We start from the raw sequence: 24,566 nt of genomic DNA, 5'->3' as shown, positions 1-24,566 counted from the left end.
GAGTTATCGGCTGATGAAAAGGAACGGAAACTGCTGTCTTGTGGTCATTAAGCCCAACCACTGACCGGATGCGACCAATCTGGTTATTGAGTATTGAACTAACTCCACAGAAAAATACCAAATTTTACCAAAACTTTCCTTCATCACCCTCTGTCTGACCATAAGCAAACAACTGAAATTATTGCGCACACATAATTAGCATCCAAACATATAAAAGGTTTCATGGACTCACATGCGCTAAGCGATCGAATCTCGCAAAGAGTTCATTTAACATTCGGACTAGCTCTTGTGCTGATAAGGTAGTGGACAGATTGGTGAATCCTTTTACATCTGCAAAAAGAATGCTGCAAAAGAGATAAACAGAAAATGAACGTCGTACAGTATTTCTAAGTACAAACAAAAAACATTACATTTATTATGAGTTAAAAGAAGTCAAATGTTAGAAATCTATATACATTTAAATGTAATTGAATTAAACATTGACTGGGATTGTAAAAACATCTGGTCTGTAGAAATTTACTAACGGCTATATTTTAAATATTTGCAAACATGACGAGTTGGAATCGGTTTTGTCCTTGGACGTATTATAATGCAGATAAAAAGACTGCAGGATCGCAAAAGATGAAAATGTAATAAATTTCCATTTGATGAGAACAGCTGACATTTATTTGCCTTGCCTTTTCTTGCTGGTGATAAACTGAGACTTTTGTCAGATATTTATCACTAGTAGTATGTAGTAAAAGTAGCTTCATATTGTCTAACTGCTCTGATAGACCAACAACATTATCCCACTCACACACATCAATCCTCATTCCCAAATCCTCTCCGTCATTCTTATGGTCTTCCTCTCACCCGCACCTCGTCTTGTCTCTGGAATCCACCTCCATAGGCAAACGCAGGGGGGGTTTCCGGTTGCCCAGAAACCCCCATCGTCTTGGCCAGCAGTTCAAATTATGACAATAGCAATAGTATATACTATGATTACTAGAGAAACTGCCACATCATGCAGTGTAAGGGACAGAGCAGAGCTGCTGAACATGTCCAGTGTTAGCAGCTTCTTCTATCAAGTTTGCTACAGTATGTGTGTGGATCAGAGTCTTCAATCACCGCACTGGACTGGAGAGTAGCTGCCAGGAAGAAGATACCGGAGCCTTAAAATGAGGTGGGAGAATGTGTGCTTAGAAAGTGCAGTTATGTCTCCTACTTTTTCTATTATGTTTGTGTATTTATTCATTATGGGATGTTTAATCTTTTCCTGACCATTTATTTTATTTATGTTAGTTAAATATGTTTTATGTAGACTATACTATAGACTATAGTGTTAAATATTAACACTGTATTCCATACAGTATCCAATGTATAAAAAGAGCAATGTGTACATTAATATCCAAGGTCAGTACTAGGTTCTACCATTCCCCCAGACTCACTCACTTGCTCCAATGTTCCGCAGAGCGGGAGATTGTGGATTGCATTTGGAAACCCCCCTCTAAAAATCCTGCGTTTGCCACTGAGTCCTCTGACCCCCACTTACATGACTGTTCCTGGACCTCTGCCTACTTATGGAATTCACTACTGCAGTCATTTAGACTGCCCCCCCTCCCGCATGCTGTCTGGTTGGTATCAGTCACATGACACAAACGAGGTATGTTATTTTATATAATTTATCCACTAGCAATTTCCCAGGTATGCTACGACTCTGAATACCTGGAATGGGGTTTAGTATGAAATGCCTACAGTCAAAATCCCGACAACAATTGACTGGCGGTCAAACTCATCTTTCTCATTGCATATAGTGACTCCTAGATCCCTTTCCTTCTCATTTTCCATTATAGTGCCGTTAATACTATATTTAACCTTTGGAGTTTTGGGAGCCAACCGCAAGATTTAGCATTTTTTAGCATTAATCTGTAGTTGCTTTGCTTTTGACCATTCCCCTCGTCTGCTCAGATCATCAATCATTGTTTTAAACAAATCCCCCCCCCCCCCCCCCCGGTGTGTCTACTTGCTCCAACACTTTCTCCCCACTTCTCTTTCAGCCTACCCCGCTGTCTCTATCACCGGCACTCTTTCTCTCCTGTAACTGTCTCCACATTCCAACTACATCATTTTTATCAGTAGTCAATTTTATTATATAGATAGAATACGAACTTTGCTCTTAACCTGTCCCAGTTCAATGGGTAACACAATCACCTTTTCTTACATCTTCATTCTTGATACCGTGTCAAATGGAGGAGAAAGAAAACTCACTACATGTTCATTTACGAACACTATCCACCATCAAATGATTCATGCAGGGAACCTCCCAAGACCCCCACTGCAGCCAGCCAATCACAAGTCACCTGCGTGGTCTGCTTTTAATTACTTCTGCAGCTGGCAACTAATTTAAAAAAACTTTTGTCAGATCTTTGGCAGATCCATGCGAGTAAAAGGGTTTAAAGATATATATTTCTTCCCTTTACTGTGCATGCTATATCCAAATTATTATTATTATTATTATTATTATTAAACTTGTAATGAGGTGCAGGTTTTTACCAAGCGAATCCTGCTGAAAGATTTAATTAAGTGTGTAAATAGAATCTTTGCTATGAAACCAAAGGCAGTGTGCACGAAACATATTACATCAAGTATTGATTTACAGGTTACAATAATTGTTAACTCTGCTCAATAAAAAAGGAAAAGCACAAATCATCCGACAGCACATGCGACTCCCTATAGTGTATAATCAATAATTATTGCAGACATTATGGCATAACATGTTCATATCTGGTGGATATAAAAATGAGGGGTGAAACACGCTAACCAGTGATGTTCAGGGCCGCTGAGAGAATTGGGGAGGGAGCGGTCAGTGGCGGATTTCCAACAAGGCACATGCCTAAGGGCGGCACTTGCTGGGGGGGCAGCACACCAAGTAGAGTCCAGGTGATACTTTTTTTTCATCATTACTTTTTTTTTTTTTTATATTTTATTTAGAAAATGATGGGGTTGGGACAATGGGCAGCAAATTATAGTCCAGGAGTTGGTAGTAGAGTGAGGCTGGGGCTGCTTTGGTGGTCTCGAGGCATCCGGACTGGCGCCCGAAAAAAAGGGGGTAATGGCGTGATGGTTGGGGCGCCAATAACGTGCCCAGGGGTGGCATGAGCCCTAAAATCCACCCCTGGGAGCGGAAAATAATTGCTTGGACTTGTTGGAGCGGCCCAACAGAGTAACTGATGTTATACAGTTTAGAAAATCTTGCAGCAATATCAGAGGGAATATAAAGAGTTAATGCAAATTATGATCACAGTATGTAAAAATAAACCTGCTATTTTGTGTTTTTTCTTTTCAATAACTGTATGAATGCGCTATCCTATTGCATCCCAATCTGTTTCAGCAACTGACAGATGTGCATAAAAATAGCCTGTTTTCAGAAAGGCTAGATACAGTATACTGCAACATTAAGCAGATTATATAAGACTCGTATATAATACTACTTTATGCTGCTGTACTCAAGGCAATGCATATTTACAATAAACTAATAAACATACTGTATCTCTACAGGATGCAACATAATCACATAATATAATCACATACAGGTTCATTCCCATCGCAAAACTAGAAGCCAAGACTAGAACTTTAGAAAATTCACATTGTATGTATTTCAGGACCAGAAACTGTATAATTGCATCTTCAATTTTTTTTAAATTAATCTTTACTACGACTTTCGCGGCATAATAATTAGGGACTTTAGTTTTTGGTTTAACTGGAAAAAAAAAATTTCCATAAAAATCCCACTGAGGGCATTCCTGGTGTTTTTGGTAAATGCCAAAAAAGCTCAAAGTCTGACTGATGGTTAGGGTCTCCTCTAACAATTGGAGTTTCCACCTTCTTCACTGATACTTCGTCCAAGTACCCTTACCAACACTGCTGTACATCTCCCAACATTGTGTTATACTTTTTGGACATTCATTACGTCGACATGAAAATGTCGCCATGGTTGAAAAATCAACATATTGCATGCATAGCATGTTGACCATCAACTATGCCAACTGTCATCATATGGACACTGCTGAACTGTCAACATGACAGAATGTAGACACACCATCCCTGGTGGACTAGCTGTGTCTTACCTGTTCCTGACGGCTGTGGCAGCTTCCGGGTCCTGCAGTCATGTGATGAGCGGGTCAGGTGGAGACATCTGATGAGCGGTATACCGGTGAGTATTCTCCATAATCCCTAATCTTCCCACTTGTGCTGAACCTTAAACCCCTACCCAAGACATGCCTTAATCCAACCAACTGTTAAAGCATCACAGACTTGCCAGCACTTTTTGGGGTCTATGATCTGTGAATGTCCCTCTGCAATTGGGAGGTGCTGCTGTTCCACTCCTACATTGAAACCTACATAGACCATTACAAGGAGCAACGCATCTGCTTCCTGTTTCATCATCACTGCTAATCATGGTGTACTAGGAGAGATCCCAGGGATATACTAAGGGCCTACCCAACAGACTGGAGTCCTCCCCTAAGCTCAGTTACTGTACCACTGCAATTAATGGTGCAGGGAAGCTCACTGTTATTCGTGAGTCTTGAAAACCTTCCGCGAGAGTAGTCAAATATGGGATGGTGGGCTGAGACATCTTCTCCTCTGCCCTTCCCTGAGTGCCCTCCCCTAATACATACAGTAGTTTCTGAGGTTGAAAAAAGACAATTTGCCCATCGAGTTCAACTTGTTAGTGATCTCCTACACTGTAATATTTTAAAACTAATTTTAACTGTGGTGAATGGTTAGCCGTTATGTCTATTCATTTCTATTTATTTTTTTACTATAGTGCATGATTTACCCACCATAACCCTGTATATCCTTATTCGTTAGGAATTTATCTAGCCCATTCTTAAAAGTAATGATCGAGTCCGCCATTACTACTCTCTCAGGCAGGGAATTCCAAATACGTATTGTCCTTACTGTGAAGAAACCTTTCCGTCTCTGGGTGCGAAATCTCCTCTCCTCTAACCTAAGCAGGTGTCTGCGTTGTCTTTGTGTTGATCTTACCAAAAACAAACCCCCTGCTAGCTCTGTGTATTGTCCCCTTAGATGTGTCCTCAAATATCATTGCTCATAGCGTACGATTTAGGCTCCTGAGTCGTGAGTGGTAGATAACGTTATGGCGTTGGTTATGTCTGACAATGCTAAATTCCTTTGTCGTATAACAACCCTTTATGAAGCTAAGAACACTGTACGCTGTTTGCTTAAGAAGTACCGTAATGGTACGCTATTGGCGTAGCGATCGCTCAGCCGTAGGCGAGACGCTCAAGCGTCACGTTCGCTCACGGCCCAGTGATCACAGGACACGTTATTGGCTATGACTAGAGTAATGATTCGCTATGGCGTAGCGGACGCTCGAGACCACGAGGAGATCACCAGCGGCGCAGACGCTCACAACGCTATACTTTTATGTCTAAACCTTATACCAATGAAATACACAGAATACCTTAATGTGAATACAGGGTGTAAGTGCAACCTTGTGTAACCTGACTAACTACAAAGCTGCTTGAGCGTCACCGACGCTCAAGTGAACACATTACACTATAGGAAATACACAGATACTGGTTTAGGTTCCAAAGCCTATTAACTGTATTATATCTAATATACTTGTAAAAGGGGATAACAGTACAAATGATACACTACAATATAACAGAGACTTCCTAACCACAGAACTAAAATACAAAAAGACAATACTACTCTGACCTTAATGAAATACAATACAATACTATAATACTATGGGAGATATAAGAGAAAAGAGGAGAGAGAGGGAGAGAGAGAGAGAGAGAGAGATAGAGAGAAATTGGCTCACAGAAAGACAATGATTACGGAGAGAAACTTACGCACAAAGGGTATGATCGCCTGCGCCTCGATATCCAGCTCCCGGCTATCAGCAGATAACCGTTGATGAGAGAGTGAGAGCTGGATGTGGTCGGCCTGCCTATTTATGCCCCACACACAATGCAATCTCCTGGTCCTACAATCCCATTGTCCATTGGCCGAAGGAATTCGGCCCTGCATCATAACAAAAGGTCATAGGGTGATTCATACAGGTGGGCTGTGACGATTTCCAACAGCTCAGGTGGGTGGGAAACTGGGTTTCCCGCCGCATACCTGAGTATGTGTAAATAATAGAAATGGACATAAACTTCTTATGTCCATAACTATTCGCACGAGCGATTAATACGCTCCAAACCAACACCGGAATATTGCTAATTAAATACTCTTCCGATGGGTACCAAACACTGCTGTATGATTCCTGTTAGACCCTTCGTACGATATAAAGAGAGATTCCTCAGCTCTGGGACATTGTATTTTAACCAAACTTTCAGAATCTATCAAAGGGACCATGATCTATAAACTACATTAATTGTGAACATTTGTAACGAATGAGTCGCACGCTACGACTACATAAACTCTACCGTAAATACGCATACCGCGCCTGCGAGTGCACGCTATTGCGGGTATGCGTCTCCACGGGAGAGCGTACGCACGCGCAGCGCGGACCAGTGTGCGGTGCAAATATGGCAACGTGCATTGAGACATTTTTCTGACTTTGACAGTCCACCCTTTGGCAGTCAATAATAACTGCCACAAAACATTTAAGGAGAAAAATGTAAGTCAGGGGTTAATTGATTTCTATGGTTGGGTAGGGGAGAAGAGTGGAGTAGGTGTGAAGAGGGTATGACCTAGTGAGAAAGTAGAAGCATGTGTGTATGAGTCCATGTTTGGAGGGTCATGTATCATCGTGCCGTACGTGTGGTAAATCTAGCTTCGAGGTATTGCGAAGTATACATTTGAATTCCTTCTTATCCTGTGGTACAGGTCTGTGGATGGGCTGTCAAACTCTACCGAGCTCATTTCGGCTGTGGTTGTAACAAAATGGGGATGCACATTTTAGTTGATGATACATGAATGGGGGAGGTATGTGGTTGCTAATATCTGTGCCTGTATTCCCTATCGTCTATGTGTGTCATTACCTGAGGGTTGTAGAGATGAAGATAAAGAACACTTATGGAAAATGCAATGATATTCTATGTCAGGGAAATGTACATCTGTCGTCGAAGTTGTATTCGGTATCTGTTGAGAGTCGTCTTCTTTGCGCTGTATTGCTCCTTGGGCATGAGCAAATAGCTTTGTCTGAGCCATCAGATTTACAAAAAAATGTTGGGCTAGCGTGAGTTTAAAAATACTAGGGAAACTGGGGATCCATGGCAAAGTTCATCAAGTGTCCATATTTAAAGTTGTCAAAACTTCATCTTTGGTGCTTGTCTGTTGTCTGTATAGCGTCTCGTCAACTTCCACGTCCAAGGGGGTCTTTGCATCTTGGAGAAAAGCAGAAAAACAGGTGAAAGAAACGGACCGTATAATCGCATTTTCATCACATTCTGGTTTCTATCATTGGGTCATAAATCAAATCCAGGTTAATTACAGTTTCCTCACTCCTCAAGCTCATCACTTTTGTACTTTGTTTGCACCTCATTAAAGCCTGCCCGCATCTAAATATCAATCCAATCGATATAACGACACCCAAGATACATAGTAGAAACTTTCCAACATCCATTATGACTCCTTGAGCCCAGTCTCCCAAACCGGAGAACCAATTTCGCGGGTTCAAATATGACACCCAACCAGTCAGCTCATTACTTACAGCAGCAAGGGTGAGATTGTGTTTTCGACGAAATTCCCACTTCAATTGGAGAATATCGTCCATCTTTTGGTCTATGACCTCTACCGGATCCTCGGTGCTATTTGTGATATACGTGCAACACTTTATGCCGTACTGTGTTGCCAATGTAACACAATATCCGCCTGTTACTGCTGTAAGATAATTAAGAACCATCCTATGCTGAACTAGTTCTGTTTTGTAAGCTTGAAGTTCTCTTCCAGTGTATCTAAACGTGTCATCATACATTTCAGTGATATTATCTAACAAATTGGCGAGTGCGGAAATGTATCTATAATTCATCACTCCCCGAGCGGTACGAGTGAAATCTAACGCTACCAGAACCTGAATCCCGGTGGATTCATGGATAAGATCAGAGGCCGGATGCTCTAACCTTTCTGACAGTTGTCTTTTAACTCGGTGCTCGTAATGAGTGTGAGTATAAGGAGCTTGGGCACCACGGTGTATGTCCTTCATTTTGTCATGTGTTACAGTCATCACTTCAGGCAATACTTTTCCAATATAACACAATCCTTCAGAGTTTGGGGCAAGCCACTTGTACGCCTTTCTCCCGCATATGAAATATGCGTCATCGGGGAGAACATAAGGGACGGAGAAGGACATGACCATGTTACAAACCTTCCAGGTGAAATCTCCTGACCCTAATTCTTCCAACTGCTTAATGCACGTATCAGTTTGTACGATATGTGCACAGTATCCTGGTGACACCTCTCCAACTCTAGTAATCCTATTTCCTAAGGTATATCGATACCGGAAAGATTTTCCTCTACTGGCTATGTGGCGTACGAGCTCTGTATCTGTAGGCATTCTATCTGCTCTGTGTGAAAAGGTCATGGTAAGGTTGCTCCATGACACTTCCCAATTTCCCGGTTTTCTGGGATTGGAGATGTTAAAACATAAGAGGGACCTATCCACATGGTATTGGTGGAGCTTCAAACTAGGAGGGCTGGAGATGTTAAACCTCCGGTCCACCGGTCTCCCACCACTTAGCTCAAGTACCTCCCCTAACGTTAAAGGAAATGGTACTAGCCCTGATTTGCTGTGACCCTGAGGTACTTGAGAGCATACCCAACAATCTGTTTGGTTTAACACGTTACCCACTAAAGAGTGATAGTCACTCAATGGATGCCGGTCTATATGGATATTAAAACTAGATTGGCATTTCTTTATGCATCCATCTTCAACCAGATTATCACAGAGCCTACAGATACAATTTTCTTTTTGAACTAACATTCCTTCACAGTTGTTTACAAATAACATGGTTGTTAGATCGTGCCCGGTACTCGCCTTTGCTTGGTGATTGGGTTGCTATTGGAAATTTACACCTCCGTCTCAGTCATCAGGACCTTTCTGGATCCTTTCTCGACCTCGCTGGTACTCTCACCGAAACAGACTGCTCTGGTCAACATCATGGTTAACGGGAAAATCCATATCACAGTCTCTTGGGGCAAGTCCATCTTACAGGAGGAGAAAAGAAGAAATTTGTAAATGGGGTATAAGAAAATCAGTTTGAGGGGGAGAGAACTCGTTACGATAATAAGTTCTCTCGTCTTGTTGTTCTTCTTGTTCTGCTGTCCTCTCAAAGGTGTTGTCTCTCAGTCTTCAAAAACGATCATTCTGGTGATGCAATATTCCTTCCTAACCGACGATCTTTCTGTAAGGAGCAAAAATCTGGCATTACCATTGGTCCAACTGAGGGGTGACATAGCATCTTTAAACCATGGAAACATGAGTGAGAAGAGAGAGAAAATAAAAAAAAACAAAAGAGATAGAGAACAATTCATGTGCATATATACATTACATAACTCGACAATAACCATCAATAAGAAAAGAGAAACAAAGCATTTTTAAACATTGTAAGAAAACATTGTTAGCATTAGAAAAACATTGTCAGACTTATTAGGCTGTCATATCTATGTGTCTACTGGTCTCCTTGAGCAGTCCCTCCCCACCAGCACCTGCATTACTCCACTGTCTGTATCTGGCCAGAAATACATTGTGGCGGAGGTCATGCTGGGGTTTGGTAGACTTCTGCAAGGACCAAGTGGGTATGCAATGTGTGAATTCTTACCACTACTAGTCAGAGATGGGGATAGAGAGAGGGAGAGAAAAACATTTTTCACAAATACATTTACAACTTTTCACCTGGTCATTCCTGTGTCTTTAGTGAATGACCTCCCACTTCATTAACCGTTACTTCAGGCTTGCCTCCATTCCTAATAATCACCTTTCCTGCCTATGTGATCCTTGATTATAATGGTGTGTATTGTAATTTTGCTCATTTCTTGGTCTAGGGGGTCTAACTTTATGTGGGTTATTACAGTTGCTAGCACAATGCCCTTCTCTTTTGCACAGATCACAAATCCTTAAGTTCCTCCATGTGCCAATGGCCTGGGGTTTTGGTTGATTTGATGCCTCCTCAAACGCTTGGATGCTCATCACCATCAACCGCTTTCCCTGTACCTACCTGATTCCTTGGATACCATGATTATGTCGTTGTCTAGGGAGTTGATATACCTTCTGTGAATCTTTGATCATACAGTTAGATCTTTCCTAGGATCTGGGTAATCAGACATGATTGATCTCAATTCTGTCCGGGACCAGGGATGGCGCATTGCACTGTCCTTGACGGGAATGGTTCCCTGATCGTCAGTCTTCCCATTGGGGACTGTGATCACCCTGACAGGACTAAACTCAATTACATCACCTTGTTTTGGTCTTATAATATGGGGTACATTTGTTTGTGCGTGATATAAAACATTGTACGTACCTGTGGACACGACCTCACCTGACCCTCCGTTAGGGGGTTTGATTATTGCCTTTACCAATTTGGTCGTGTCCACCTGGATGTCTTGTAGGATGGCTTCTGGAAGAGGTGCCGACATCGTTCTGGGCTCACTTTCTTGTTTGTATTCCTGAGGGAGGTTTGACATGGGGTGCAGCTTGCACAGGTTAATAGTTGTACATTCAACAGTATTACAATAATCATTGTTACATTTATTACACTTATTCTTATAATCTATATTACAGTTGCTAAGAGCGTTTTTATTGTTCACCCTTGTGTCTTTCTCTCCGCAATCAACCCCTCTCCTGATGCCACTGTCTCTCCTCTCAAGATAAGAGTCAGAAAAGTCAATAGACTCTTTTTGTAATTCACTTTCCTGTTGCCATAACTGTAAATATTCATAATGTTTATTTTGTCTCTTCGTTGGTTCAATGAGACTTATCCTCCTCCTTAAATTTTGTAACACTACTGGACTGAAGCTACCTATTCTTGGGAATTTGTCCCTGTCTTGTACAGTCATTCTCTCCCATTCATCACATAAAACCTCTGTGTGACTACCGTATTTTTCACACATTACATATCGTGCCGACCCAACTGGTCGGTTCTCTGAATCAACCCGAACCGAGGTTGATCGCCCCCTACCTGAACAAATGGCCCCCATAATCTGCAGGCGTTGCTTATTCCTCCTTGGATCTTTATCTCAAGGTTTTCAGCGAACCCTTTACAGACAACCAAATTACTCCACAGTAGGCCGGCGGTGGCGGTTTACCGAGTACCCCACTCACTCGCCCACCTCGACCAATACGACCTGATCACACCGATATGGTGCTGGCGTACTCGATACAGGGCCCCTATGGAACCTTCAGTTTACTGGAACATATGAGGGTTACCCGCAGGACACTTACTCTTTCCAGTAAAGGTGGGGTTGTTAGATAGTTCCTGAGTGACCAGCGAACTTCCCTTCCAAAAATAAAAAATTACACAAATCACGTCAGAATGTACAGATAGCGTTTGTGACCACTTTACTCTAATGGTATTAGGTCAGATTACTAACTACTGCACACAATTACGTGTGGTCCAATCGTTCAGTACACAAGCACTACTTGTCATGTACTGAAAGATCAATGGAATCGATGTTTCCGGCCGCGATTCCTTCAGCAAGAGCTTATGGCCTATATGGGTTCTGCACCAACACCCCAGGCGTTGTGCCACTGGACTTTTATAGCGGACCTCTTACCTTACGACCTCCTGGTCTTGTTACCTTATGACCTCCTGGTCTTGTTACCTTATGGTCCGCTATACTCTAATGCTCAAATATTATTTAACCAGGGATGCCTCCCTAGCCACCGTATATGTCACTTACACGTATGTCCCTTGACGAGTACCCGGCTGTCCTTTTGGTTCCACCTTAAAGTTATATAAACTTTTGTATACAAAACACACTCACTCAACACATGTACACTTTTGTTTCTATATCTATTTCTGCGCAGAAATTGTCTTTAGGCCAAAAGTGTTACCAATTAGGAGCAGGATCTGTTAAACTAAATTTCAGATTTTCCAAAAATAGATTTGCGTTATTTACCGCGTCGCGTTATCTACCGCTGTGCGTTACTTATCGCCTTGCGCTAATTATCGCTTTGCGCTAATTCAACTTTTTCGTGACTTGAGCTACGTGAGCGTAACCGGACGCTACGTTGCGTAATGTACGCTGCGTGCGTCTGCCTTTTGGATTGCGTACGCTAGTCTTTGTTAGCGACACGTGTACGCAATGCAAAGATCCACCGTAACACAATATATACTTTTATCAATGTAAATGATCCCTGATCATCTACCGCAATCCACACTGACTGCCTTGTCTCCTAGACAAATCGTGTGTTGTTCTATACTTTAACTATTACCTTTATTATGAAATAACAGCAAATCTCTTTTTAGCACTTTCTATCAACTATAAAAATTGGCAAACAGGAATAGTGATATACGAAATTGAAAAAGAAATGCAGATAAATGTATGCGTGCGTGTATACGCAAGACAGAAGAGAAATAAAACAGTTTTTAAAAGACACAAGCGTTTTGTTCTTACTTCCGGTTCCCGGATTCCTTCAGCACTCTTTATCTAAGCGAAGCAGACGCTTATCCCGTCAGCACTGTGAGACAACCTCCCACCCTTTGCTGGAGGGATAATGTCTGCTGATCTACCTAGTGCAGATATGAGAAGGATAGGACGAGTCCCCAATTGACAATGCTAAATTCCTTTGTCGTATAACAACCCTTTATGAAGCTAAGAACACTGTACGCTGTTTGCTTAAGAAGTACCGTAATGGTACGCTATTGGCGTAGCGATCGCTCAGCCGTAGGCGAGACGCTCAAGCGTCACGTTCGCTCACGGCCCAGTGATCACAGGACACGTTATTGGCTATGACTAGAGTAATGATTCGCTATGGCGTAGCGGACGCTCGAGACCACGAGGAGATCACCAGCGGCGCAGACGCTCACAACGCTATACTTTTATGTCTAAACCTTATACCAATGAAATACACAGAATACCTTAATGTGAATACAGGGTGTAAGTGCAACCTTGTGTAACCTGACTAACTACAAAGCTGCTTGAGCGTCACCGACGCTCAAGTGAACACATTACACTATAGGAAATACACAGATACTGGTTTAGGTTCCAAAGCCTATTAACTGTATTATATCTAATATACTTGTAAAAGGGGATAACAGTACAAATGATACACTACAATATAACAGAGACTTCCTAACCACAGAACTAAAATACAAAAAGACAATACTACTCTGACCTTAATGAAATACAATACAATACTATAATACTATGGGAGATATAAGAGAAAAGAGGAGAGAGAGGGAGAGAGAGAGAGAGAGAGAGATAGAGAGAAATTGGCTCACAGAAAGACAATGATTACGGAGAGAAACTTACGCACAAAGGGTATGATCGCCTGCGCCTCGATATCCAGCTCCCGGCTATCAGCAGATAACCGTTGATGAGAGAGTGAGAGCTGGATGTGGTCGGCCTGCCTATTTATGCCCCACACACAATGCAATCTCCTGGTCCTACAATCCCATTGTCCATTGGCCGAAGGAATTCGGCCCTGCATCATAACAAAAGGTCATAGGGTGATTCATACAGGTGGGCTGTGACGATTTCCAACAGCTCAGGTGGGTGGGAAACTGGGTTTCCCGCCGCATACCTGAGTATGTGTAAATAATAGAAATGGACATAAACTTCTTATGTCCATAACTATTCGCACGAGCGATTAATACGCTCCAAACCAACACCGGAATATTGCTAATTAAATACTCTTCCGATGGGTACCAAACACTGCTGTATGATTCCTGTTAGACCCTTCGTACGATATAAAGAGAGATTCCTCAGCTCTGGGACATTGTATTTTAACCAAACTTTCAGAATCTATCAAAGGGACCATGATCTATAAACTACATTAATTGTGAACATTTGTAACGAATGAGTCGCACGCTACGACTACATAAACTCTACCGTAAATACGCATACCGCGCCTGCGAGTGCACGCTATTGCGGGTATGCGTCTCCACGGGAGAGCGTACGCACGCGCAGCGCGGACCAGTGTGCGGTGCAAATATGGCAACGTGCATTGAGACATTTTTCTGACTTTGACATGTCCCACTCCATGTAATACACAGTTTAACTGCTGGGGGGCGAATGCTCCATGTTAAGACTACAGTGCTGAATACAGTGCTGTGGCATTAGACAGTGATCTGTGAGAGGGTGACCAATCAAGTTCTTCCCTTTATAAACAAAAAAAAAAATCCCCTTCTACAAAATACAATGCCACGCTGATGCCCTGTTCACACTATTGATTTTGCCGTTACATTGTGTACTAAGTTCTGGATTTTATTAGCATAAACAGCTTTATTATCTCAGAAAGCATTCCAGGTTTCGTTCCTATCAAATTGATAGAAACATGTAATCCACTGTACCACTTGGTTCCTATCTCATTAATATGACTTCCAGATGGTATCCATTGTTGTGCTGCCATTCACATTACGCAGTCTACTGTAGTACACATTCCCTGGAAGAAACCGCACTCCACACACAGGTCACATCACATACACACCAGGGGTGTTTATTCCTATCACAGACAGCTGTGGCCTAGGGGATAGAGTAAGGGGCTTGCAGTGTAACGTAACGGCTGCCCATGCTTCCAGTTTAAATAAGTCGTTCTGAAGAGACTTGGCATCCCCTTCCGAATTTATAACCTTGCGCAATTTGGTATCGTCTTCAAAAATTGACACCATGCTCTCTAGACCTACCTCTAGATCATTTCTGAAAATGTTAAACAGTAGTGGTCCAAGTGCAGATCCATGTGGCACATCATTTAGTACTACTGTCCATTACGAAAAAGTTCCATTTACCGCACTCGCTGCTCCCTTTTGTCCAACCAATTTCTAACTGAAGTGCATATTGTCCTCCCTAGCCCAAGTTCTCTTAATTTGTGGATAAGCCTCATGTGAGGTACTGTATCGAAGACTTTAGCAAAGTCTAAAAAGATTAAATCCACCTCTTTACCCTGATTTAGGTTCGCACTAGCTTTTTCATAAAAACCTATTAAGTTAGTTTGACATGATCTATCCTTCATAAATTCATGTTGGTTCCTATTAATAACATTATTGGCTTCAAGGAACTTCTGTATACTATCCCTTAAAATACCTTAAAGTACTTTCCCCACTATAGATGTAAGACTTACTGGTCTATAATTACCCGGTTCAGATTTACTTCCCTTTTTAAGTATCGCCACTACTTCCGCTATGCGCGAGTCTTTGGGAACCATGCCTGATGTAAGTGAGTCATTGAAAATCAAATCCAGTGGTCTTGCTAATTTGGAGTGTAGCTCCATGAGAACCCTTGGGTGAATTCCGTCGGGACCAGGTGATTTATCAACATTAATTTTTTTTAATTGGTCACAGACTACTTCCTCACTTACAATACCCTTTCCTTCCCATGTTAAATTGAAAACAAGATCATTTATGGCAGAAGTATTTGTTAATACTTAAAAACACTGATTTTATTGCATGTGAAAAAAGGGATAAATAACATAGAATTCCCAAGAGAAAAAAAAAAAAGTAAAACCTAGAAAGCCTTCTGATAATGCAATCAGCAGTAATGTAAATCTAGCAAAACAATGTAAGGAACAGAAAAGTGGGTAGGATGAGAGGTTATAATGGCACAATGGAAAGAGTATATTTTGAAACAGCTTCTTAGCTGTAACCTAGTAACCTGAACTCACGAGGGGCCTCACGTATAAAACAGTATAATTAAATAAACCCACATGGGACAGGAAAACCTTTAATAAAATTTTAGTCACACAAAACACATGGGACAGTGTAAAATAAGCTCATTTCAAACACTGGGTCTGACTGGAAATTATAACAAATACATATTTATTGTACTTATTTAAAAACAATAAACAACTAAGGAGCCCATTTATCAATGTGTTTTTGCTATTTAAAACTCGTTGCGTATGATAAATGGTACTCCAGCCAATCAGCTCCCAACTGTCATTTTTCAAACACGACAGTTTAGGAGCGGATTAGCCGGAGCACATTTGCCACATGCAACGAGTTTTGCCCATGGGGTCTATTCATGAAGCAGTGAAAAGTGTGGAGAAGTGAGCCAGTGGAGAAGTTGCCAATGGCAACCAATCAGCATTGAAGTAACGTTTTATAATTTGCATACTATACAATTGTACGGAGCAGCTGATTGGTTGTCATGGGCAACTTCTCCACAGGCTCACTTCTCCACTCTTTTCACTGTTTCATGAAAAGACCCCTTAAGACTCTTTCATAAATGGGCCCCTAACTATGGAACGATAACCATTTGCTCAAGGTTTCTGTAGATTTGCAGATGCATCTGATCAAAATTAAATGTCCAACCAACCCTTTAGGACCATCTCATTTATTTAAACTTTTCATTCCTTTCATCAAGCTCCAAAAATACAACATTTTCAGAGCTTGACAGCGGGAACCCTCACCATCTTCAGATGGCGCTGATTCCCGGTTCCGGGTTAAGAAGAGAGATCTGAAACTGCCCTGTTTCCTCCTTCCGCCGAACGCTGGGATCTTTTGTGTGCATGCACATCAGCAGTGCCCAGTCAGAAGTAGCAGTGATTGGGATCTCCGGGACAGCTGATCTTTGGATCAGCTGTCTACGCACTGGAGCAATACTGAATTGCTCAGGTGATTAGAGACCCACTGCTGCTACTCGCAGAGAGTTGGATACTAAAATAGCACTGATGTTAACAATGAATAGACCCCTACATGATAACGCTGCTACAAAGCCCTTCCCTGGTATCTGAACGTGTACAGGCAGAGGCGCCCACTTTGAACGTCTTCACATGCGGCAATTCCAATATGTATTCTTACCAAATAACTTCAATAAAACCCAATAGAACATAATATACATCCCTATAATATACCCCACTGTTTAAAATATCACTACTCAAGCCCCCCAGACACTATATTACACCCCTCAATCCACCTCACTCCCCCCAAAAAAATTATTAGCATACACCCCCCCCCCCCCCCACAGTACACTACGCCAGCCAGCCTACCTCACCCCAAGATAGTATTTATTTATCCCCTCTGATATATTACACACTTCAACCCAACTCAACCCGAAAGGTAAAAAGTATACACCCCCCACCTCACCCACAGGGACTCGTGAAAGGGGACGAAGAGACGGGACTGCACATATCGCCAGCAGGGGAGAAGGACGGGCTGGACAGAGGCACAGAAGTGGGGAAGTGCGGCACCTGCCCAATGGAAGCGTTGGGAAGGGGAAGAGGCTGCAACTAACTTCATTACATTATTCCTCCCAACTGTACCCATCTAGGGCCTGGTTCTGAGTCACACTCAAAGCACAGGAAAGTCCGGATGGCTGCAGCAGCCAGATTTGCTACCTTATGCTAATACGCATATACATGTGGCTTCATGTGTATAGTCGCACTGCCCACCGTATTTCCATCCGCAGCGGCAACCATCATCTAGTATCAGCAATTACAGCTATCCATCAGAAACAGGTGTCTCTTCATCATACTCTCGGATATCTGGCTACACACCCACGACACGACACTGTCATGGCACTTCCACTAAACAGAGCTCTTGCGTGCATCTGTAAGGTAGCCCCCCCTAAATGCCAAGTCTGCATATGAAGAGATCCAGCCATGCATGGTGCATCCATCTAGTTGTGTAAGCATGAGTGCGATGCCTGCGCTGCTAGATGCGTCCACTGTTGCCTGAGGCCCTTAGCTGGGGCAGTCTCAATTCTGCTGGGTTGTCCCGAGAACTAGGACAGACTTCTGTGAATGTCGGAAGTATGTTGCAATAGTCCAAGGGTGTTTTTAGGGAAGGGAAGTGAGTTGGGGGACAGGCTACTGCTTCACAGGTGCCAGAACCCCTCCTTACACAGACAGTACAGCCCACCTTCTAGTACCCCTCTTTACACACACATATAGACAGTATAGCCCAGCTCCTGGTGACACAAGCATCCAATGTGGCTGCACCACAAATCAGCTCAAACTTGTGCAATGTTAAGGGGTATGTTACTTGTGTCATGTTTGAATGTTTTAATTACACTGCTCTAAGCGCACCCTGAAATGCCCGTACCCACAAACACACAACTAAGAGACGCAAAGTACTTCCTAGTCTATGGACAAGACCCAATCCTCTTATGGGACCAAAGAAGGGAACGCTCCTGTGATTGGACCCTCTGTGTCTCTTTATCGTCTCGTCATGCAAAACAAATTCTCATTTTACCATGTTGGTCCAGATGAGCTCAGGGAGAGGTGTCCCCAATCCACCCAACTTCTAGCACAATCACTCAAGGTGACAGGTCACTGCCTCTCAGAAGATCAGCTAACTCACCTTGTGCTGCTGTGGTGGTTGGCATGTGAATGTGGACATTACCATTATGTCGACGTTCAGTATGTCAATACTGATGAAAAAGTGACATTGTACAAATGTCGACAGTTCCTAACCCTAATGGTAACTCCAACAATAACTCAAACTCTAACACTAACCCTAAGGATAGCATGAACCGTAACCCTAATGGTAAGCTAAATGTGATGTCAACATTCATATTGCAACCTTTGCTGTAGCCATTCCAATGATCTCATTGGTTACAGGAAGTTTTAGCCACACCCACCAACATACAAGGAATGCATGAAGAAGACAATAAAAGGAGTTCTGACCCGGTAAAATAAACCTTAACAAAGACACAAGACATAAAAATGAAACACAAAATGACTTATAAAATAGAGACCAAAAATAACCCATTGCTATACAGTGCCGCAAAAAAAAAAAATGTTTATCATTAGCTCTAAAAGTGGACATTAATGATCCTTGATATGTTTTCTTTTGGTGATAATGCAAACTGGCGGCGAAGGTGCGAGATGCCGGACGGCCGACACTTCGTTCCCACTGAGGTGAAAAAAAATCCTTTCTGCCTGTAGAATGGCAATCGCCGACACCACAGGTTCTCAAACGTGGTCCTCAAGGCACCAAACAGTCCAGGTTTTAGGTATATCCATGGCTCAGCACAGATGGTTAAATCAAATCTACTGAGGAACCAATTAAGTCACTTGTGGCCAAGTATGGATAAACTTAAAACCTGGACAGTTGGGGTGCCTTGAGGACCACGTTTGAGAACCTCTGGCCTACACAATGGATCCACCTGCTGAATATTTAATTCCAGAGTATCCTCTATCTTAATACCAGTTTTTGGAGGAAAATGGGGAAGCTACAGTAAGTACATAATGCAGTCTTACCTGACATTTTCATAGCGATGGATATAAATCTTGTGAAACTGATGCTGTAGATGTTCGTCTTCTACATTGGTCATGTCATTGATCATTTCAAGTACAACGAATCGAGGTAATACAGAGAGGACGAGCCTTTCCTGCAAGACAGCGTAAAGAAAGGAAAAGTTATTAGGTCATAATTTGAAGGTTGTGAAGCATAACCAATTTATAAGTAGGGTTTATCATACTTTTTTGTATTGTAGCTTTATACTTCTTAAGTAAAACACCTGCATTTCAGAGAATGCCACCAAAAGCCAACACTCATCTATGGATTATCGGTGACATTTATTATTGTAACAGCCTGTTATCTGGTCTTCCCAAACATACTGTAGGCTCTCACCCCTACAATCCATTTTAAACGCAGCTACGAGGCTAATCTTCCTCGCTAGACGTTCTTCATCTGCTGACCCGCTCTGTCAGTCCCTCCATTGGTTACCGGTATTCTACCGTGTTAAATATAAAATACTTTTATTTACATACAAGGCTATTAACCAAACTGCACCATCATACATCTCCTCACTCATCTCAAAATATCTCCCTACCCGACCTCTCCGTTCTGCACAAGATCTGCGTCTCTCATCCACACTCATTACTTGTTCACACTCAAAATTACAGGTCTTTATCCGGGCTTCACCCACTCTGTTGAATGCCCCCCCCCACGCACAATAAGACTCTCCTCTAGTCTCCAAACCTTTAAAAATTCCCTGAAAACTCATCTCTTCAGACAAGCCTACCAAATTTCAGACCCACCCACATAACCTACAATGCTTCCCTATCCAATTACATCCTCTCTGTACAGTCCGCATAACCTCACATATTTTATCTTCCAAAATTGCTGGGTGATCATATCATACAACCCATTAAGAACCTAGCAATCTGGTGGACCATTATGCAACAGGTAGCATCTATCCTTGTGTATCAATTCCAATTTCCCTATAGATTGTAAGCTTGCGAGCAGGGCCTTCCTACCTCTATATCTGTCTGTCTTTGCCCAGTTTTGTTCTATAACTGTTGTTCTAATTGTAAAGCGCAACGGAATATGCTGCGCTATATAAGAAACTGCTAATAATAATAATAATAATCATGGTAGAGACGAGGTATTGCCTTGCGATGCTGGGGACGTAGGTCTGATTACAACCAGAACGCAAGATTTGTGACCTGCTCTTAGTTTTCCCAGGGTTTAAAAACATATTGTTAGGTTAAATGTAGTGATGAGCGGGTTCGGTTTCTCGGAAACCGAACCCCCCCCGAACTTCACCCTTTTTACACGGGTCCGAGGCATACTCAGATTCTCCCGTATGGCTCGGTTAACCCGAGCGCGCCCGAACGTTATCATCCCGCTGTCGGATTCTCGTGAGAGTCGGATTCTATATAAGCAGCCGCGCGTCGCCGCCATTTTCACTCGTGCATTGGAAATGTTAGGGAGAGGACGTGGCTGGCGTCCTCTCCGTTTATTCATTGTTGATGCAAATATTTGTGCTTGCTTAGTTATATCTTAATTGTGGGGACTGGGGAGCAGCTGTATATTAATATAGGAGGAGTACAGTGCAGAGTTTTGCTGATCAGTGACCACCAGTTTTATCTGTTCTCTGCCTGAAAAAAACGCTCCTTATCTGTGCTCAGTGTGCTGCATATATCTGTGCTCACACTGCTTAATTGTGGGGACTGGGGAGCAGCTGTATTATATAGCAGGAGTACAGTGCAGAGTTTTGCTGACAGTGACCACCAGTATACGTCGTCTGCCTGAAAAACACTCCATATCTGTGCTCAGTATGCTGCTTTATTGTGGGGACTGGGGACCACCAGCATAATATTATATAGGAGGAGTACAGTGCAGAGTTTTGCTGACCAGTGACCACCAGTATACGTTGTCTGCCTGAAAAACACTCCATATCTGTGCTGCATTGTAGACAGTATATAGTAGGAGTACAGTGCATAATTTTGCTGACCACCAGTATATAATATATAGGAGTATGGTACAGAAGGCCACTGCTGTACCTACCTCTGTGTCGTCAAGTATACTATCCATCCATACCTGTGGTGCATTTCAGTTTTGCACAGTTTGCTGACCACTAGTATATAATATATAGCAGTACGGTACAGTAGGCCACTGCTGTACCTACCTCTGTGTCGTCAAGTATACTATCCATCCATACCTGTGGTGCATTTCAGTTTTGCACAGTTTGCTGACCACCAGTATATAATATATAGCAGTACGGTACAGTAGACCACTGCTGTACCTACCTCTGTGTCGTCAAGTATACTATCCATCCATACCTGTGGTGCATTTCAGTTTTGCACAGTTTGCTGACCACCAGTATATAATATATAGCAGTACGGTACAGTAGGCCACTGCTGTACCTACCTCTGTGCCGTCAAGTATACTATCCATCCATACCTGTGGTGCATTTCAGTTTTGCACAGTTTGCTGACCACCAGTATATAATATATAGCAGTACGGTACAGTAGGCCACTGCTCTACCTACCTCTGTGTCGTCAAGTATACTATCCATCCATACCTGTGGTGCATTTCAGTTGTGCGCAGTATATATAGTAGTAGGCCATTGCTATTGATACTGGCATATAATTCCACACATTAAAAAAATGGAGAACAAAAGTGTGGAGGTTAAAATAGGGAAAGATCAAGATCCACTTCCACCTCGTGCTGAAGCTGCTGCCACTAGTCATGGCCGAGACGATGAAATGCCATCAACGTCGTCTGCCAAGGCCGATGCCCAATGTCATAGTAGAGAGCATGTAAAATCCAAAAAACAAAAGTTCAGTAAAATGACCCAAAAATCAAAATTGAAAGCGTCTGATGAGAAGCGTAAACTTGCCAATATGCTATTCACGACACTGCAGTGCCACTCCTAGATGGGCCAGGTGTTTGTGTTGGCCACTTGTGTCGCTTAGCTTAGTCACACAGCGACCTTGGTGCGCCTCTTTTTTTCTTTGCATCATGTGCTGTTTGGGGACAATTTTATTGAAGTGCCATCCTGCCTGACAATGCAGTGCCACTCCTAGATGGGCCAAGTGTTTGTGTCGGCCACTTGTGTCGCTTAGCTTAGTCACACAGCGACCTTGGTGCGCCTCTTTTTTTCTTTGCATCATGTGCTGTTTGGGGACAATTTTTTTGAAGTGCCATCCTGCCTGACACTGCAGTGCCACTCCTAGATGGGCCAGGTGTTTGTGTCGGCCACTTGGGTCGCTTAGGTTAGTCACACAGCGACCTTGGTGCGCCTCTTTTTTTCTTTGCATCATGTGCTGTTTGGGGACTATTTTTTTGAAGTGCCATCCTGCCTGACACTGCAGTGCCACTCCTAGATGGGCCAGGTGTTTGTGTCGGCCACTTGTGTCGCTTAGCTTAGTCACACAGCGACCTTGGTGCGCCTCTTTTTTTTTTTTGCATCATGTGCTGTTTGGGGACAATTTTTTTGAAGTGCCATCCTGCCTGACACTGCAGTGCCACTCCTAGATGGGCCAGGTGTTTGTGTCGGCCACTTGGGTCACTTAGCTTAGTCACACAGCGACCTTGGTGCGCCTCTTTTTTTCTTTGCATCATGTGCTGTTTGAGGACTATTTTTTTGAAGTGCCATCCTACCTGACACTGCAGTGCCACTCCTAGATGGGCCAGGTGTTTGTGTCGGCCACTTGTGTCGCTTAGCTTAGTCACACAGCGACCTTGGTGCGCCTCTTTTTTTCTTTGCATCATGTGCTGTTTGGGGACTATTTTTTTGAAGTGCCATCCTGCCTGACACTGCAGTGCCACTCCTAGATGTGCCAGGTGTTTGTGTCGGCCACTTGTGTCGCTTAGCTTAGCCATCCAGCGACCTCGGTGCAAATTTTAGGACTAAAAATAATATTGTGAGGTGTGAGGTGTTCAGAATAGACTGAAAATAAGTGTAAATATGGTTATTGAGGTTAATAATACTATGGGATCAAAATGACCCCCAAACTCTATGATTTAAGCTGTTTTTGAGGTTTTTTTGTAAAAAAAACACCCAAATCCAAAAAAAAAATTTCAGGGAGGTTTTGCCAAAACGCGTCCGAATCCAAAACACGGCCGCGGAACCGAATCCAAAACCAAAACACAAAACCCGAAAAATGTCCGGTGCACATCACTAGTTAAATATCTTCTGGTTAATGTGGCCATGGTGATTGTGGTAAGCAAACTAATATAATGCTTTTTTTTTTTTTTCATTTATCAAGTCAACATGCTTTTTCTTTACATAGTGTCAACAAATTACACAGCTCTGTGGAAGAAATTTTATAAATTCATACTATGTCCTCTCCCAGAGGAGCTTGCAATCTAATTTTCCTACCACATTAAAACACAGGTACATGTACAGTATACCCTAGGAACAATTTCAAAGTAGCAGGCCCTACACACTGGGCGATAATACTCAAAAGATATGAACGATCTCGTTCATTAATGAACGAGATACCGTTCATATCTTTGAGTGTGGAGGCACCAGCGATGAACGATGCGCGGCCCCGCTGGTGTCCGTCGCTCTCGTCCATATTTGCCTGCACTGGTATGGAACCGGGTGACGGGTTGACGGGTGACTGCCCCCCTGCCGCCGGGTCGCCCGTATCCGCCGTCGGGCAGCTCGGCGGCGGATAGCTCAATGTGTAGGGCCCTTAAGCCAACAACCTACCAGTATGTTTTTTTGACACCAGAGCAAAGGCAACAAACCCCATGAAAAAAAAGGGGAGAACCTATAAACCCAACACAGTCAGAATTGAATGCTATGTTATCCATGGTGATATTCGACATAAAAAATAGATGTGAAATGATAGTGTAAACTCCTTAATAAACTGTTATATAAATTACAGGTAATAAAGGCAAGCATGTACTTTGTGCTGTTACAAAAATTGTGATAACAGATATATATATATATATATATATCAACACAGTAGAAGACCGGCACTCACTTATTGATCAGTATGGCGCCCGGTGCCCTCAGCAACAGCAAAGTTTAGACACATGAAGCAAGGAGAGGCGGCACTCACGGCTGGATGTAAAAAAGTACAGAGACCACAGCAATACGTATCAACGTTTCAATTCCAAAGAATTTTCGTCAGGATACAGATAACACATATCAAAATCGCTCACCTTATATCCCTCACCAATTGTGTCCAGGTGTGCTCGCTGGGCGGCCCGGTGGTCCGGAAGCGGCACCTAAGAAAAACGTCACCGCGCATGCGGCTGACGTCAGTG

The 24,566-nt window shown here is 42.7% G+C and overlaps 1 protein-coding gene across 2 annotated transcripts in view; it reads right to left on the bottom strand.

Moving 5' to 3' along the window:
• The window catches only part of ADCY8 (adenylate cyclase 8), a 367,020-nt gene that overhangs the window by 213,667 nt on the left and 128,787 nt on the right, over nt 1-24,566 (bottom strand). For both annotated transcript variants that reach the window (XM_063921272.1, XM_063921273.1), the window contains exons 3-4: nt 19,313-19,443; nt 233-344 (exon numbers count right to left, since the gene is read on the bottom strand). In XM_063921272.1, coding sequence (XP_063777342.1) covers nt 233-344; nt 19,313-19,443 — 243 coding nt within the window. The remainder of the gene's footprint in view (nt 1-232; nt 345-19,312; nt 19,444-24,566) is intronic.

Source organism: Pseudophryne corroboree, chromosome 5, assembly GCF_028390025.1.
Source record: "Pseudophryne corroboree isolate aPseCor3 chromosome 5, aPseCor3.hap2, whole genome shotgun sequence".
Taxonomy (NCBI): domain Eukaryota; kingdom Metazoa; phylum Chordata; class Amphibia; order Anura; family Myobatrachidae; genus Pseudophryne; species Pseudophryne corroboree.
The sequence above is the reverse complement of the archived record's forward strand: the minus strand, read 5'-3'. Positions and strand labels throughout refer to the sequence as shown.